This window comes from Bos indicus x Bos taurus, unplaced genomic scaffold (genome assembly GCF_003369695.1).
Source record: "Bos indicus x Bos taurus breed Angus x Brahman F1 hybrid unplaced genomic scaffold, Bos_hybrid_MaternalHap_v2.0 tig00001393_arrow_arrow_obj, whole genome shotgun sequence".
Lineage (NCBI taxonomy): Eukaryota > Metazoa > Chordata > Mammalia > Artiodactyla > Bovidae > Bos > Bos indicus x Bos taurus.
Window position 1 is genome coordinate 6,114 of NW_020867421.1, and position 15,256 is coordinate 21,369.

The following is a 15,256-nucleotide window of genomic DNA, read 5'->3' on the forward strand; positions in this document are numbered from 1 at the left end:
TGTGATGTTTCTATATGATTCTAAGTCAAGTGATTCCTTCATTATTTTAAAAATAAGTCACAGGTGATTTTTCTTCCAATTTGACGTACAGATTCTTCATGTAGGCTAACTAGTTATAATGATGGAACAGCCCCACTGGCCTTGCTAACAGGTGGAGGAATAACCAGAAGTGTCAGTTCTTATAGGAGATACATGGTTTTTATAATAGAGCACGCAAACGGTAGCAAATGTTGGGCCATTTATTTCATCATAATATAAAATCCAGTTGCCATCGTAGCTGCATATTTGTCTTCAAGAGTAAGCAAATGAATTCTTAACATTCATCTCAAGCTGCTCTTAGGTCATTGTATTTGAGTAATAGACCTGATATTGCATCAGAATAATGTTGCAAATGAAAGCATTTAAGATTCTCGAATGTAAATAGAGTAGAAACCTAATACCATTTAAAAGTATAGTACGTAATATGCAAGAAGAAAGGGATAAAATGATTTTTGGTCCAATTAAATGGAATAAAATGGGAAGGGATAAAAGTCATTAAGAAATCAAGTATGCCTTAATTGCAATGATAAGGAAGTCAATGCAATAGATTTGAATTTAAGCTCAAGTTTAGTGAACTTCCAGATTACTATTTGAGCTCAACAGAAAGAAGAAAAGATTTTGCATTCTGCAGAGTAAATTCGCAAGCAGGCTGTCTTGCTAGTATTGAAATAAACGTGTTTTTAAAGCTTGTTTTCTAGGATTATGTCAGAAGCAGAGCTGTGCTTCTTGAGGGAAGATGAGCTTTCTCTTGGGCCCTTCAGAATGAAGCTTTCACTGTCCTGCCGTTCAGAGGCTGGGGTGGTCGGTTGTTCTGCTTGATGTGGACTTCTCTATCGCCTTCAGCATTTGCCAGCAGACTGCGGAACTGCACCAGCTTGAGGGAAGGATAACATGTTTAGAGAAGGAAAAGCTATTGATGTCACAGAGAACACTTTTTTTTTTTCTTCTAATATGATTGATGCAGTGTTATTTAGAAAATCAGGTTGAAGACTGCAATGGTTTCACTGATGGAAAGGGAGGAAGCCAACAGTTCTTCCACATGTCTTTGCACCAAGCATTTGGCTTAAATTATCAATGACTGACTGGATTAGCATTCCAGCTTTCTCACACTTGGGTAAGAGACTTCCCTGCTTGGCGCCTACGTTTCCAAATGGTACTATTTCACTGTGTTTTGGTGAAGGCTAAATGGCTCAACACAGATAAGGTTCTTAGAATGGCGTTTGGCATGTAGCTAAATACCAACAGGTCACGCTGCAGGTTTGCTGTGAGACTTGACTGACAGAATGTACGTAAGGCACCTGATGAAAAGAGCTGCTCAATCAATGGCAGTTTTTATCATAATTATAAACAATGATTAATGAGATATTTTACAGAATATTGAAGAGCTTAAGCTTTACAAAAGAATGAATAACCAACGTCAACGATCAAGGTATGCCACTGGAGAGTCACAGTTCCCCGAAGAGGTTGGACTTTTCCTTATTAAGGTGAAAAGAAGAGCAGGAATTCTGAATCTCTACATAAAGAAAAAAAAGTGCTTATAAATACACTCTACTTTTTGACTATTAAATAGACCTGATGTCACTAATAAATCTTTTCAGTTGAAAGGAAAAGGGAACTCTCCAAAATTGAATGGAAATAATAATTTCCCTCAGTATGAATTGAACTGATATTCCTGCTTTGCATTTCCAATTCCCACACATGCCCCTCTGACATTCTACCTGTTCCGAGCTCACACTGATGGTCTCTTTAAAGATGATCCAGGTGACACTCTCGTGAAGAGGAGGGTGAGTCAGTGAACCAGAGTAGGCCCAGTAATCCAGGGATGGAGGCAGGAGGACAGAGGGGTCGAAATTTGTGAATGGAGCTTTCTTGTTCTGAAAGAAAAAGATAAGCAATGTATCATTATGCCCTGATGTAAAATATTTACATCATTGCACATATGACATACATATTATTTGGTAGATAGGTCTTAGCAAAGAATTTAATCAGTTTTTCTACTATATAGTATTGCATGACTGGTATGTTTGTGGTGGCTCAGCTGCCCATTAATGCAGGAGACACAGGTTTGATCCCTGGGTGGGGAAGATCCCCTGGAGAGGGACATGGCACCCACTCCAGTATTTTTGCTGAAGAATCCCATGGATGGAGGAGCCTGGTGAGCTACAGTCCATGGGGTCACAAAGAATTGGATACCACTTAGTGACTAAACAACAACATGTTTGTAGATACAAACAGAAAAAGTAACAGATGACTGAAAATACACTACAATAGAATTGTGACTGATCTTCTTCCTCCTTCATTTGGCTAAGTATAAGCAGAGGTTAAACATTTGTTTATCATCTATATTCTTTATTCTTGTTTCTTTACTGATTGGTCATATTGGTATATACAAATAAATTGATATTCATATGTTAATATTTTATGTAGTCAACTTGATTAGAACTTGTGTATTAATTATGTTGATTTTGTAGTTTTCCAGGTGGATGTCAATGATCATATCCTCTACACTTAAGGCAATGGCACCCCACTCCAGTACTCTTGCCTGGAAAATCCCATGGATGGAGAAGCCTGGTAGGCTGCAGTCCATGGGGTCGCTAAGAGTCGGACACGACTGAGGGACTTCACTTTCACTTTTCACTTTCATGCATTGGAGAAGGAAATGGCAACCCACTCCAGTGTTCTTGCCTGGAGAATCCCAGGGATGGGGGAGCCTGGTGGGCTGCTGTCTGTGGGGTCGCACAGAGTCGGACACGACTGAAGTGACTTAGCAGCACACTTGATGATAGCTTTGTCTCTGTTTTTCTAATATTTATCCTAATATGTGCTCATTTCTTTCCTTATTTAACTACATTGAATGGACAATAATTGGAATGTTCATTTGTGGTGGTCACAATTGACACCCTGGTCTTATTCTTGATTGAAATGAAAATGCTTCAAATATTTCACTATGAAGTTTGATGCTTGTTTCAAATTTCTAGTTGATATTCTTTCTTAAGTTCAGTTTAAATTTTAGAGGAATATTTTTCTTTCTTTCTTTTACTCTTCAGGAATGGACATTGAATTTTAATCAAACATTTTTCAAGCATCTAACAAGTGAAATTTGCTAACGTAATGAATTATATTGAGAGGTAGTTTAATACTGAATCATCTTTGCATGCTTTGGGTAAATTCTACTAGTTTGAAAGCATGGCTCTTTTAACATACTGTTGAATACGATTTTCTGTAATCTATTTTAATATTCCTTTTAGCTACACTGCTAAGTAAGATTGGCCTATGATATCCTTTTTGTGGTGTTCTTACCCAGTTTGTGTATTAGGTTTCATTAAATTAAATTAATTCCTTGAATTAGGTTTTTTTGGTCCCCTAATCTAGGCAGTTTAGTTCAAAGTGGTACGATTGTTTATTAAAAGTTGTGTAACATTTCCCCATAAAGTGGTCTGGGCCTAGGGTTTCTTTTACTAGGTACATTTTTTTTAAACTATTCTTTTCGACTTCTTTTATATTATTGGTCTATTTAGACTTTCAACATATTTTGAGTCAGTTTCTCTACATTTTCCTAGACATTCATCTATGTGATCTAAATTTTCAAATTTGCTCATGTAGTGTGGTACTGCTGACCCTTGAGCAATGTAGGGGTTGGGGTGCTGACCTCTTGAGCAGTTAGAAATCCGCACATAAGTTTATGGTCGTCCCTCGTAATCGTGGCTGTGCATCAGCAGGTTCATTTAAGGGACCATTGTGTGGTGCTGGAGCAAGCATTTATCAGAAAAATAATCCACAGGTCACTGGACCTGTGCCGTTCAAACCCATGTTGCTCTAGGGTCCACTGTACAAACTTTTCTCTTTTAAAACCTTCTAATGCATCTTGAGTTATGACCCATTTCCTTATTTGTAATAATTTGTTGTATTTCTATTTTCCCCCCATCATTAAACATGCCAAAAGTGTCTTTTTGGTTGTTTTTTCCCCAAAGAATTAGTTTTTCACTTTATTGAAAAAATTTTACCTGTATTTGTTCATTTTCTTTCTTATTTTATTAATGTTTTACTTCATCTTAATTAATCATTTCCTTCTACTTTCTTTTCATTTATCATCTTTTACATTCTTGAATTGAGTGCTTATTTACCTGTAAACTTTCTCACTTTATAAAAGTGTAATTTTTTTGGACTCAACATGAACTAGATTTATTTTATATAAAGGTATGATAGTTCTACAAACTGTGAATGACAATGGCAAATCTCTGACAAGATTTAACTCTTTATTATCAAAATGGTGAAGCTAAGGTCAATTATATCAGAACAACCCATCTTTTTCTAAGCTGACAGTGGGCATCATAGTTATGATGTATGAAAAGGCTATGAAAACTATTCTTCTACAGGCTTCATCTTGCTGAAATAGATAAGCGGTAACCATGAAAAGCGAAACCCAAATAAATCACTGCTCAGAGACCTCAGAAACCAGGAACGTGTAAGCAGCACCTTGATTTTCGGATTGATGGTTTTGCTCAGGTCTTCCTACTCCTCACATCAAATATGCAATTAAATGATTTCTGAGGTTCTGTAGATTCTTGTTCTCTGATTTAAACTAACTTAATGAGTCTATTTACCTTATTTTTAACTGCTTTTAGGGCATCAAGTACTTTCTGAAGGTTTGGGTTGGCCTGACCCACCTGGAGATTAAAAAATAAAGTGTGAGATAAAAATGGTTACCAAGTAAAATCCTATTTAGTTACTTTTAAAAAAATTAAAACCAGTAACTGAAGAAAAGATATGCAAGTCAAAATACAGGAATTTAGCACAACTAAAATACAAAAGCAAACCTCTTTGGTCTGTTCTATTAATTCTAGTCAGTAAAATGAATGGTATGTTACAAGTGTTCAATAAAGATTCACTAGAATTACTATAATTCCAAAAGTTAGTCACCCAAATATCCTGAATTTAATAGTAATTTCCCTATAGGACTTTTCAGGGACTCCCCTACAGAAGATTTGAATCTTCCATATTAAATATCAGTTCAACTTTCTTTACGGGACAAAAGTCCTCTTCATATTTTTTTCTGATGAAAATTAAATTGATAAACTCCTGACTCCGTGATGTAGAAAGTTTAGAAGAAAAGTGGAAGATGAGCTGAAAAATAAAAAAATTAGTGCCACCATCAACACCCTCCCATTTCATCTCTGCCTGAAATGTATTTCTCTCTTCAAGAGGGGAAAGTCCAGCGGAACAAACATATACCAGAGACCTGCTTGCTCACCTGTGCAGTCACTAGTAAACGGGCACATTTCAAAAAAAGAGAGACGCAAACATCTCTCTGCTGTATTTCACCCTAGTTTGCGGTCTGATTGGTAAGGAATAATTTTAGCAGAGCTCCGAGACGCTCTACGACTCACCTTCACCAAAACGCCAATCAACGCCAAACCATCAGCCTGCGAGGCAGCATCAGCGAAGCTGGGGTACTTGGCAGAATTCCAGTGAACTAAATGAAGCTAAAAATCACAGCATGATGGACCAGTTATTCATACCATGGTGAAGGGAAAAAGCAGGTTAGACCTTAACATGTTGATATATACAGATACATCTTGGCTTGGGTAGAGAAAACTTGTGTGACGCTTTATCCAGGGCATGGGAAGGGCTATGTTTGTACTCTTAAGAAGGGTTTTCTTAAGAAAATAGAGTTGAAGAGAGTGGGCACGTTGCAAATCCTGGAACCAGTAAGTAGAACTTCTTTTTCCCACAATATCATAACTATTCAATATTACTTCTTAAAACAAAACAACAAAAGACAGACACCTCTCTGTAAGGTGTGAGAAGATCAAGTATTTCTGGCTAACTAGTTTGGAGACAAAAACTGAAATAATTTTCTAACTTGAGGTACCTGGTAACTTTGTGAGAAGGGGCTCCTGAGATGTCTGGAGTGGTGGCCAAGGGCAGGTTCTCCTGATCGTATCCAGACACCTTTCAAACCAACATCCCCTGCCTACATTTTCTGTGAAACTCTAGACCTGTATATCCAAGTGCGTGTGCACGTCTCCTGATGCTTTCTTGATATCTCCACATGGATGCCTGATATGCATCTCAAACTTAACACAGCTAAACTAGCACTCTTGACTTCCTCTTTTCCAGATCCGTTTCATTTTCCCGCTTTAGGAAAAGGCATCACCTTCCATCTAACTGCTCAACCGAAAACTGCAGTTATTCATTCTTACTCTTCTCCACTGATTGGCATCCATCCTTCCACGCAGCGCGTGGATGTGACTTTTGCACTTAGTCCACAGCTTTAAGGCTTTGCATAACTGCTGATTTTCCTCTGGGAAGTCAAGTCAAAATGGCAGGATTTTGACTTGAATTATGGCTGAACTCAAATGCTACTCCTGAAAAAGTCTTTTTCTGACCACCTAATGTCAAGTGATCACCGGGTCGCTTGGATGACTCTAAACCAAAGCAGTCTGCTCCCCGCCACCCACACATCTCCTCTCTGTCTTTGCTCTGTCTTTCTCCACACCACTCCCCTCTCCTGGTCTCCCTCCCACCCTCCCTCCTACCCTCTCTCATACGCTGAACTTAGTGACTGAGTTCCTGTCACCTCCAGCCTGGATTAACTTCACTTTTCTCAAATTAGATAAGAGATTCATTGATTCAGATTTCTTCAGTTCAGTTCAGTTCAGTCGCTCAGTTCTGTCCTACTGTTTGTGACCCCATGAACCGCAGCAGGCCAGGCCTCCCTGTCCATCACCCACTGCCAGATTTCTTAGATACAACCAAATATCCTCCCCCAGACGTAATACTATTACTAATTTAGACTTTCCGCCCATTTGATTTCAGTCCACTTTCAATTTTATGAAAAATAAATAGGAAAAAAACAAAACATGTAATAGATTTCTGCACCATTGAAAGTACCTAGCCTGGCTTTCTAGTGTAACATAAAGTAAGTTTTAGTTGTATACTATTCCCAAGTCTTCTATCAAAATGAATACTACACATACTCTGTACCTAAGAATCCTCCTTACAAAAATGCCCTACACAATTGCTTTCACTGGTGTGTAAGATATTTGTACAAATGTATTTATTGCCCATTTTTTTTGTAAAGAACAAAAAACAACAGCAGAATGAAATGTGAAAGGCATTGCAATTGTTCCTATGTAGGAGTTAGTTAATAAATTCTAACATATGCATACATGGAAATACCGTACAGACTTTAGGAATTCCTACTGACTTGGAAAAATGATCATGATCATTGGTAAATGAAAAAAAACAAAAAAGATTGTTGCAAAACTATGTGTATTACAGATTCATTCTACAAGAGTAAAACAAAAAAGCCAACCAGTCTGTGCTGGTACAAACTTATTGAATAGTCATGCATACAAAGAACAAAAGTTTTTTGTTTTCAGTCTCCATACCCTCTGTTGAGAGTTTGATGCACATTTTCTTGATTTTACTGTGGATATACAGGCAGAATGTCTTGAACTGAATCACAGACTTCCATGTGGAGGCAAGTCAAGAGGCCAGAGGGTAGTGGCCTGCTGCCAGGGAGCCCCAAACCCTCATCTAGAGTATGCTACTCGTTGTGATGACTCCTGAGGTTAAACTGGCCCTCTTAGTCAAATCCTAATGGAGTGCCTCGGCCTGGCTACACCTCTGCTGTGGGTGTGTGCACACTCGAACCTTTAAATGAGAAGAGAATGATGGTGTGTTCCCCCTGGGCTCAGAGCTTTAAAAGGACAGCAGCAACTCCCCTTGAGGATAGTCTGATGTCAGGCAGCAGTTTCTGAGACACTCTGAAATGAAAGCAGATTCTGAGGCCCAGGAGTTTGACTGCAAATTCACCTGCCTCCCTCATGTGAAAAATTCTTCTCTATTGCCAAATGCAGTGTGTCACTGTTTAAGTTTAAATGAGCAAGGGAATTCTTTACAGGCCTCAGAATGCTCATTCCTTTGGGCCATTGAAATTGTGTCTTAAGTGATAAGGGGGGCTTCCCTGATGGTTCAGACAGGCAAAGAATCTGCCTGCAATGCAAGAGACCCTGGTTTGATCCCTGGGTGGGGAAGATCCCTTAGAGAAGGGATAGGCTACCCACCCCAGTAGTCTTGCCTGGAGAATCCCATGGACAGAGGAGCCTGGCGGGCTACAGTCCATGGGGTCACAAAGCGTTGGACATGGCTGAGCGACTAACACACATCCACATGGTATAAGGGTGCTACTTCTGGGAGGGCTCTGTGTAGCTCTCCCTCACGTACTACGCTACATTACCTCTGCAGAAAATTTGGCTCCATCCACTAAGTGCTCAGAGCCACAGTCATCTGTGATGCCCCAGTGAAAATGGAACTGCCGCAGCCTGTAGCTTTCAGATAGAGGACCCCCTTTCAGCACTAGAAGAAAAAGGAAACTGCTATTAGTGTTACAGTCATGAGCTCCAGCTTGTCTTTGCATTTAATACAAATTAACATTAAATTGGGGCGAGTAGAAATGAAAATAAACAGTAGTCTAAAGTTTCCGTCTTGTTGGTTTTTCCCCGTGTCCACAATGATGGGCTTCAGAGGTGCGGAGCACCTTCAGATGGTGCGTGAGTTACATGGTTCTCAGCACATGGGCTATAATTTTATCTTTTCCTGTTTTCAGGAAAACATATTGGAAGATGAGTGAATTCTAGGATTAGAGCTCTTTCCTTGATTCTGCTTTAGTTTATAAGTTCATTCATTCTTTCAACAGACAGTAATGGACAGTATGCATTAAGATATCTAGCAATTTATTTTTAGTAACAAATCACTCTGCATGTATCTTGTAACTGATCAAGATACAAGAGGGTATTCTGACAGCTTTACTCAGAATCCTAGCCAGGGACCAAAAGAAAGTTCCAGCAGGATGGTAGAGTCACTTTTAAAATTCTAACACTGAAGGATCATTTTGCTTTAGAGAGTCTGTCCAACCATATGAGTAATAAAACACACGTAGTACCAGACCTAATCCAATATTAACAAAGGACGTAGCACCAAGATGTCTAAAACTTAGGCTCAGAACCTTGAAGGAAAGTGCTATGACTAACTTTGCCTTTTGACAGTAGAGCTGATTTATGAAATTGTCATTTAGTAAATTATTCAGTAAACAGTTTTGAGATTTTTCCTGTGAGCGAGGAAGTATGTTAGATTCTGGGAGATGAAGATAATTCAGATACTATGATTTAATAGGGAGAGGGGAAGCTAGACAAAAATACTTATGCACAGAATGATTCCATGCAAGATACACCCAAGACCAGTTTTTTTGTGTTTTTTTTTTTTGGTACTGGTACCCAAGCACTTCACCAGCTGGTGATGGACAGGGAGGCCTGGCATGCTATGATTCATGGGGTTGCAAAGAGTCGGACATGACTGAGCGACTGAACTCAACTGAACTGAAGCAATTCATTGTTATGGAGCCATTTTCCTGGCCACAAAAAATAAATATACTCATCGGGATCTGTATTTCTTCCCTAATGCACTCCTCCAACCTCATCTCAATTAGAAAATATTTGCCTTTTCAGTTTTTATATTCATGATGATTCCAGAATTTTGTGAAAAAGTACTGTTTATTCAGAGGGTGTAAAGTTAGCATAAAGATATTGGAAACCAGAAAAGATGGAATAGAGTCACTGAGAAGAAGGGCTGAAAAAAGACTGAGCTGGGAGTCCCCAGAATCATCTTTAACACTTGGAAATATTTTTAAACTTCAAGACACCTCAGTAGATGGCATCAGTGCTACCCGTGTGCACCCACTGCATATGGGTGTTCATGTTTCTGAAAGCCCTACTGTTTACATTTCCCCAGTAAAGTCAAAGACACAAATTAGAAGGACCTTTTGGCTCACCTGATCTATTATCACTGTCCTCAAAGTTTACATGAAAGGAATGTCCCACGTTGACGATTTCTTTGGCTGTGGCTGGATTGTAGGAGACACTGAGGGGTTTCAGAGAGGGATCACGCTTGGTTTCACTGGTTTTGATGTCGATAGGAGATTGGTTATTTCCATTTGCGATGGGGTACAGCTTGCCCCAGTGTTCAGGACCTACCAGGACGAACATGATTACAATCAAAACTGATCTAATGCTTGAGTCCAAGTTTTAGGAATATAGTTTTACTAGATTAGGATTTATTCAGGTATCTCAAATGGTATTCCGGTTAGCTTAATGGAAATCCCAGGTGTGAGAATGCCCCTTTTCTGTGCCACACTGGCAAGTAGTGTCTTTGTCAACAGAAGTCTCATGGTCTATGGGATCAGACTGTACATATTTTGCTGTTAGTAATAGACCTGTCTATACATAGGGAGGGAGAGAGGTTGAGAGGCAGAGAGGAGAAAAGAGGCAGAATACATTTTGTAGACATCATGGGCCCTAAGGACGACTGTTGAAAACGTATGCAAATCTGGTGTAAGTCAAAGGCACTTCAAACCATTAATCTATGACTTTACCATTATTTTAAGTGCTCAATATCTCTTTTCCTGGAAAAGGGAAGAAGCCGTTATTTGATCTACATGAGCAGAAGAATGCTTACCGTTTTCACCATCATATCCCCAGTCAGGACTTGCCATGATCTTCTACTTAGTTTTCTTTTCCTGAAAACAAAGACAATACCTGGAATAACTGACTGTAACTGAGTGTGCGATAGACAACTGAAACCGCAGTTCGCAGGGTTTTTATAGAAAGTCTCTGCCTTTGTGCATGTGTGTTAGTCACTCAGCCCACTATTTCATCATCTTTATCTATCAGGAAGTATATGCATGTTAAAAAAAAGGTATCGTTTATAAAAGCTCACAAAGGTAAGGTCAATTCCAATTGCTTTATTCTCTTATATTGTTAAAGAGAAATATCAAAATCTTAGCTTCTGCAAAACCAAGCCCTGTTATTCTCATGTTAGTAGAAGATATGGCTGAGTTATCACACATGATGCTTTGAATTTCCAGTTAAAAAGGACTGTGCATTTGAGATTCCCAGCTTTTACCCTTGCTGGACACTCAAGCAATACTAGCAACAGGAATTGAGTCAGGAGAATAATTTGCATATTTACAGGCAGATCAGAACCAATATCATGATGTTAATTTAAAATCAGATAAGAGAACCACTAATCATTTGTAAGCAGAAATATTACCTTGTCAACAAAGGTCCGTCTAGTCAAGGCTATGGTTTTTCCTGTGGTCATGTATGGATGTGAGAGTTGAACTGTGAAGAAGGCTGAGCGCCAAAAAATTGATGCTTTTGAAGTGTGGTGTTGGAGAAGACTCTTGAGAGTCCCTTGGACTGCAAGGAGATCCAACCAGTCCATCCCAAAGGAGATCAGCCCTGGGATTTCTTTGGAAGGAATGATGCTAAAGCTGAAACTCCAGCACTTTGGCCACCTCATGCGAAGAGTTGACTCATTGGAAAAGACTCTGATGCTGGGAGGGTTTGGGGGCAGGAGGAGAAGGGGACGACAGAGGATGAGATGGCTGGATGGCATCACTGACTCAATGGATGTGAGTCTGAGTGAACTCTGGGAGTTGGTGATGACAGGGAGCCCTGGAGTGCTGCGATTCATGGGGTTACAAAGAGTTGGACATGACTGAGCAACTGAACTGAACTGAGTCATTTGTAATACATTGGGTTTGCAGTTTGTAGTATATTGTAAATTCTTAGGGAAAAACGCAAGCTTTTTGGCCAACTCAATATATTATTGATGACAGTACATTTCAAATACATACAAGATGAGAGTAAAGTTCCTCATTTTTGAGCAGTATTGGAATTCACAGATGGAGATTTGTTTTATGTGTGAGCACAGTCATGTCCAACTCTTTGCAACCCCCTGGACTGTAGCCCGCCAGGCTCCTCTGTATGGAATTCTTCCAGGCAAGAATACTGGAGTGGGTTGCCATTTCCAACTCCAGGGGATCTTCCTGGCCCAGGGGTTGAACCTGTGTCTCTTGCATCTTCTACATTGGCAGGTGGATTCTTTACCACTGCTGCTGCTGCTAAGTCACTTCAGCTCTGTCCAACTCTGTGCAATCCCACAAACAGCATCCCCCAGGCTCCTCTGTCCCTGGGATTCTCCAGGCAAGAACACTGGAGAGGGTTGCCAGTTCCTTCTCCCTAGAGCCACCATAAATGGAGAACATTTTATTAAGACTGAAATTACATACAGTGCAATACTTTTTTACACATCAAATATTCAAATAGAAGCCTTTCTTTAGTATAGTTCTATATAGGGAAAAAAACCCAAACAAACATGCCTGCTAATGCAGGAGATTAAGAGTCATGAGGGTTCGATCCCCGTGTTGGGAAGATCCCCTGGAGGAGGAAACGGCTACCCACTCCAGTCTTCTTGCCTGGAAAAATTCCACGGACAGAGGAACCTCGTGGACTATAGTCCATGGGGTCCCAAAGAGTGAGGCATGACTGAGTGCTCACACACGCATATGATTTATAGGGCATTTTCATATTATTTTACCATCAACACCATACATAAAAATCCTATACAATGAGTTATCATTTTGCAGCTGAGAGAAGTTGAGGGGTTCACCACAACCAGGGAGAAGCCAAGGCTCCAGCCTCCACATCTAGTTGCTTTCTTTGCCTCCATCTCCGCTGAAGGCCCTGCTGGCCGAGCCAGGAGGTGGCTGATCCCGTTTCCCATCTCTGCCCATGATCCTCTTAAGTCCAGCTGAAGCCTGCACGGAGGTGAGACTTGCCAGCTGTTGAATGATGAGAAGATTCACAGGACTTGTCAAGGAGGCAAAGAAGAGTAATGAATGTGTGTCAGATCTTGGCTAGGTCTGCATTCCCAAGGCTCTAAATGTGCTCAGAGGAAACGCAACCTGAAAAAAGCCTTCATAGTAACGCTTTCCATGCCTGGGAGTCATACCTCCTTCCATATTCGCGTACTGTGAGCTCCCTGGGCATTCTGAAGGAAGTGGGTCTGTCACAGCTCTTAGCCAGGCTTATCAGAGCCACGTTTTCTGCCCCTTTTGGGTGCTGACAGCCCACCGGTTCAGACATAGAATGGGAAGACACCTGAGTTTCCATTCCTCACTTTAGTAAGTGGAAAGAATTATTACGTAAAGGGAACTTTGAAAAGATAGCATTTATTGAGGGTCCAGGATATCTCAAATGCTATGCTAAAAGCTTATGTGCAGCAAATCATTAATTCTCACAATAAGCCAATCAGGCATCAACATTTGTATTCCACACAGGAAGAAACTGAAGACAACTCCGCAGGGTTATAAATGCTTGTAAGTGGATGTGTACATTGGGTCAGGCGAGGGTTTAAACCTAGATCTGTTTGTTTCCAGTGCTTGTCTTCTTCCTTGACTTTCCACTGTCAACAAATACCCATTAATCTTCACTTGATTCTGTTTGCAGAAGGACTGACTTGGTGGATCCAGACTAGTCTGTCTCAAGATGACCAATAGTCAGTGTTGACCCTTCAGATCAGATCAGATCAGATCAGATCAGTCACTCAGTCGTGTCCAACTCTTTGCGACCCCATGAATCACAGCATGCCAGGCCTCCCTGTACATCACCAACTCCCAGAGTTCACTCAGACTCACGTCCATCGAGTCAGTGATGCCATCCAGCCATCTCATCCTCTGTCGTCCCCTTCTCCTCATGCCCCCAATCCCTCCCAGCATCAGAGTCTTTTCCAGTGAGTCAGCTCTTCGCATGAGGTGGCCAAAGTACTGGAGTTTCAGCTTTAGCATCATTCCTTCCAAAGAAATCCCAGGGCTGATCTCCTTTAGGATGGACTGGTTGGATCTCCTTGCAGTCCAAGGGACTCTCAAGAGTCTTCTCCAACACCACAGTTCAAAAGCATCAATTCTTTGGTGCTCAGCCTTCTTCACAGTCCAACTCTCATATCCATACACGACCACAGGAAAAACCATAGCCTTGACTAGACGGACCTTTGTTGGCAAGGTAATATTTCTGCTTTTGAATATGCTATCTAGGTTGGTCATAGCTTACCTTCCAAGGAGTAAGCGTCTTTTAATTTCATGGCTGCAGTCACCATCTGCAGTGATTTTGTGCCCCAAAAAATAAAGTCTGACACTGTTTCCACTCTTTCTCCATCTATTTCCCATGAAGTGATGGGACCGGATGCCATGATCTTCATTTTCTGAATATTGAACTTTAAGCCAACTTTTCACTCTCCACTTTCACTTTCATCAAGAGGCTTTTTAGTTCCTCTTCACTTTCTGCCATAAGGGTGGTGTCATCTGCATATCTGAGGTTATTGATATTTCTCCCGGCAATCTTGATTCCAACTTATGTTTCTTCCAGTCCAGCGTTTCTCATGATGTACTCTGCATAGAAGTTAAATAAACAGGGTGACAATATACAGCCTTGATGTACTCTTTTTCCTATTTGGAACCAGTCTGTTGTTCCATGTCCAGTTCTAACTGTTGCTTCCTGACCTGCCTACAGATTTCTCAAGAGGCAGATCAGGTGGTTTGGTATTCCCATCTCTTTCAGAATTTTCCACAGTTTATTGTGATCCACACAGTCAAAGGCTTTGGCATAGTCAATAAAGCAGAAATAGACGTTTTTCTGGAACTCTCTTGCTTTTTCTATGATCCAGCCGATGTTAGCAATTTGATCTCTGGTTCCTCTGCCTTTTCTAAAACCAGCTTGAACATCAGGAAGTTCACGATTCACATATTGCTGAAGCCTGGCTTGGAGAATTTTGAGCATTACTTTACTAGCATGTGAGATGAGTGCAATTGTGCGGTAGTTTGAGCATTCGTTGGAATTGCCTTTCTTTGGGATTGGAATGAAATCTGACCTTTTCCAGTCCTGTGGCCACTGCTGAGTTTTCCCAATTTGCTGGCATATTGAGTGCAGCACTTTCACAGCATCATCTTTCAGGATTTGGAATAGTTCAACTGGAATTCCATCACCTCCACTAGCTTTGTTCGTAGTGATGCTTTCTAAGGCCCACTTGACTTCACATTCCAGAATGTCTGGCTCTAGGTCAGTGATCACACCATCGTGATTATCTGGGTCGTGAAGATCTTTTTTGTACAGTTCTTCTGTGTATTCTTGCCACCTCTTCTTAATATCTTCTGCTTCTGTTAGGTCCCTACAATTTCTGTCCTTTATTGAGCCCATCTTTGCATGAAATGTTCCTTTGGTATCTCTGATTTTCTTGAAGAGATCTCTAGTCTTTCCCATTCTGTTGTTTTCCTCTATTTCTTTTCATTGATCGCTGAAGAAGGCTTTCTTATCTC

General features: G+C 40.4%; 1 protein-coding gene across 1 annotated transcript; it reads right to left on the reverse strand.

Annotated features, from left to right (window-relative positions):
* Positions 1–516: 516 nt before the first annotated feature.
* LOC113888735 (carbonic anhydrase 1) lies at positions 517–10,695 on the reverse strand. The gene is made up of 7 exons (XM_027535763.1): positions 10,558–10,695; positions 9,875–10,072; positions 8,285–8,403; positions 5,427–5,522; positions 4,644–4,706; positions 1,758–1,913; positions 517–913 (listed from the first exon to the last, which is right to left on the reverse strand). Exons 1-7 carry the CDS (start codon positions 10,592–10,594, stop codon positions 797–799), a joined length of 786 nt encoding a protein of 261 aa, XP_027391564.1. The 5' UTR covers positions 10,595–10,695; the 3' UTR covers positions 517–796.
* Positions 10,696–15,256: the final 4,561 nt, after the last annotated feature.

Excerpts from the sequence above, each read along its gene's own strand:
- LOC113888735 (XM_027535763.1), bottom strand. The coding sequence starts at position 10,594 with ATGGCAAGTCCTGACTGGGGATATGATGGTGAAAACG. Across the intron at positions 10,073-10,557 it reads GGGATATGATGGTGAAAACG|GTCCTGAACACTGGGGCAAG; the intron begins GTAAGCATTCTT and ends TCGTCCTGGTAG. Across the intron at positions 1,914-4,643 it reads TAAAAGCAGTTAAAAATAAG|AACAAGAAAGCTCCATTCAC; the intron begins GTAAATAGACTC and ends TTTTTCTTTCAG.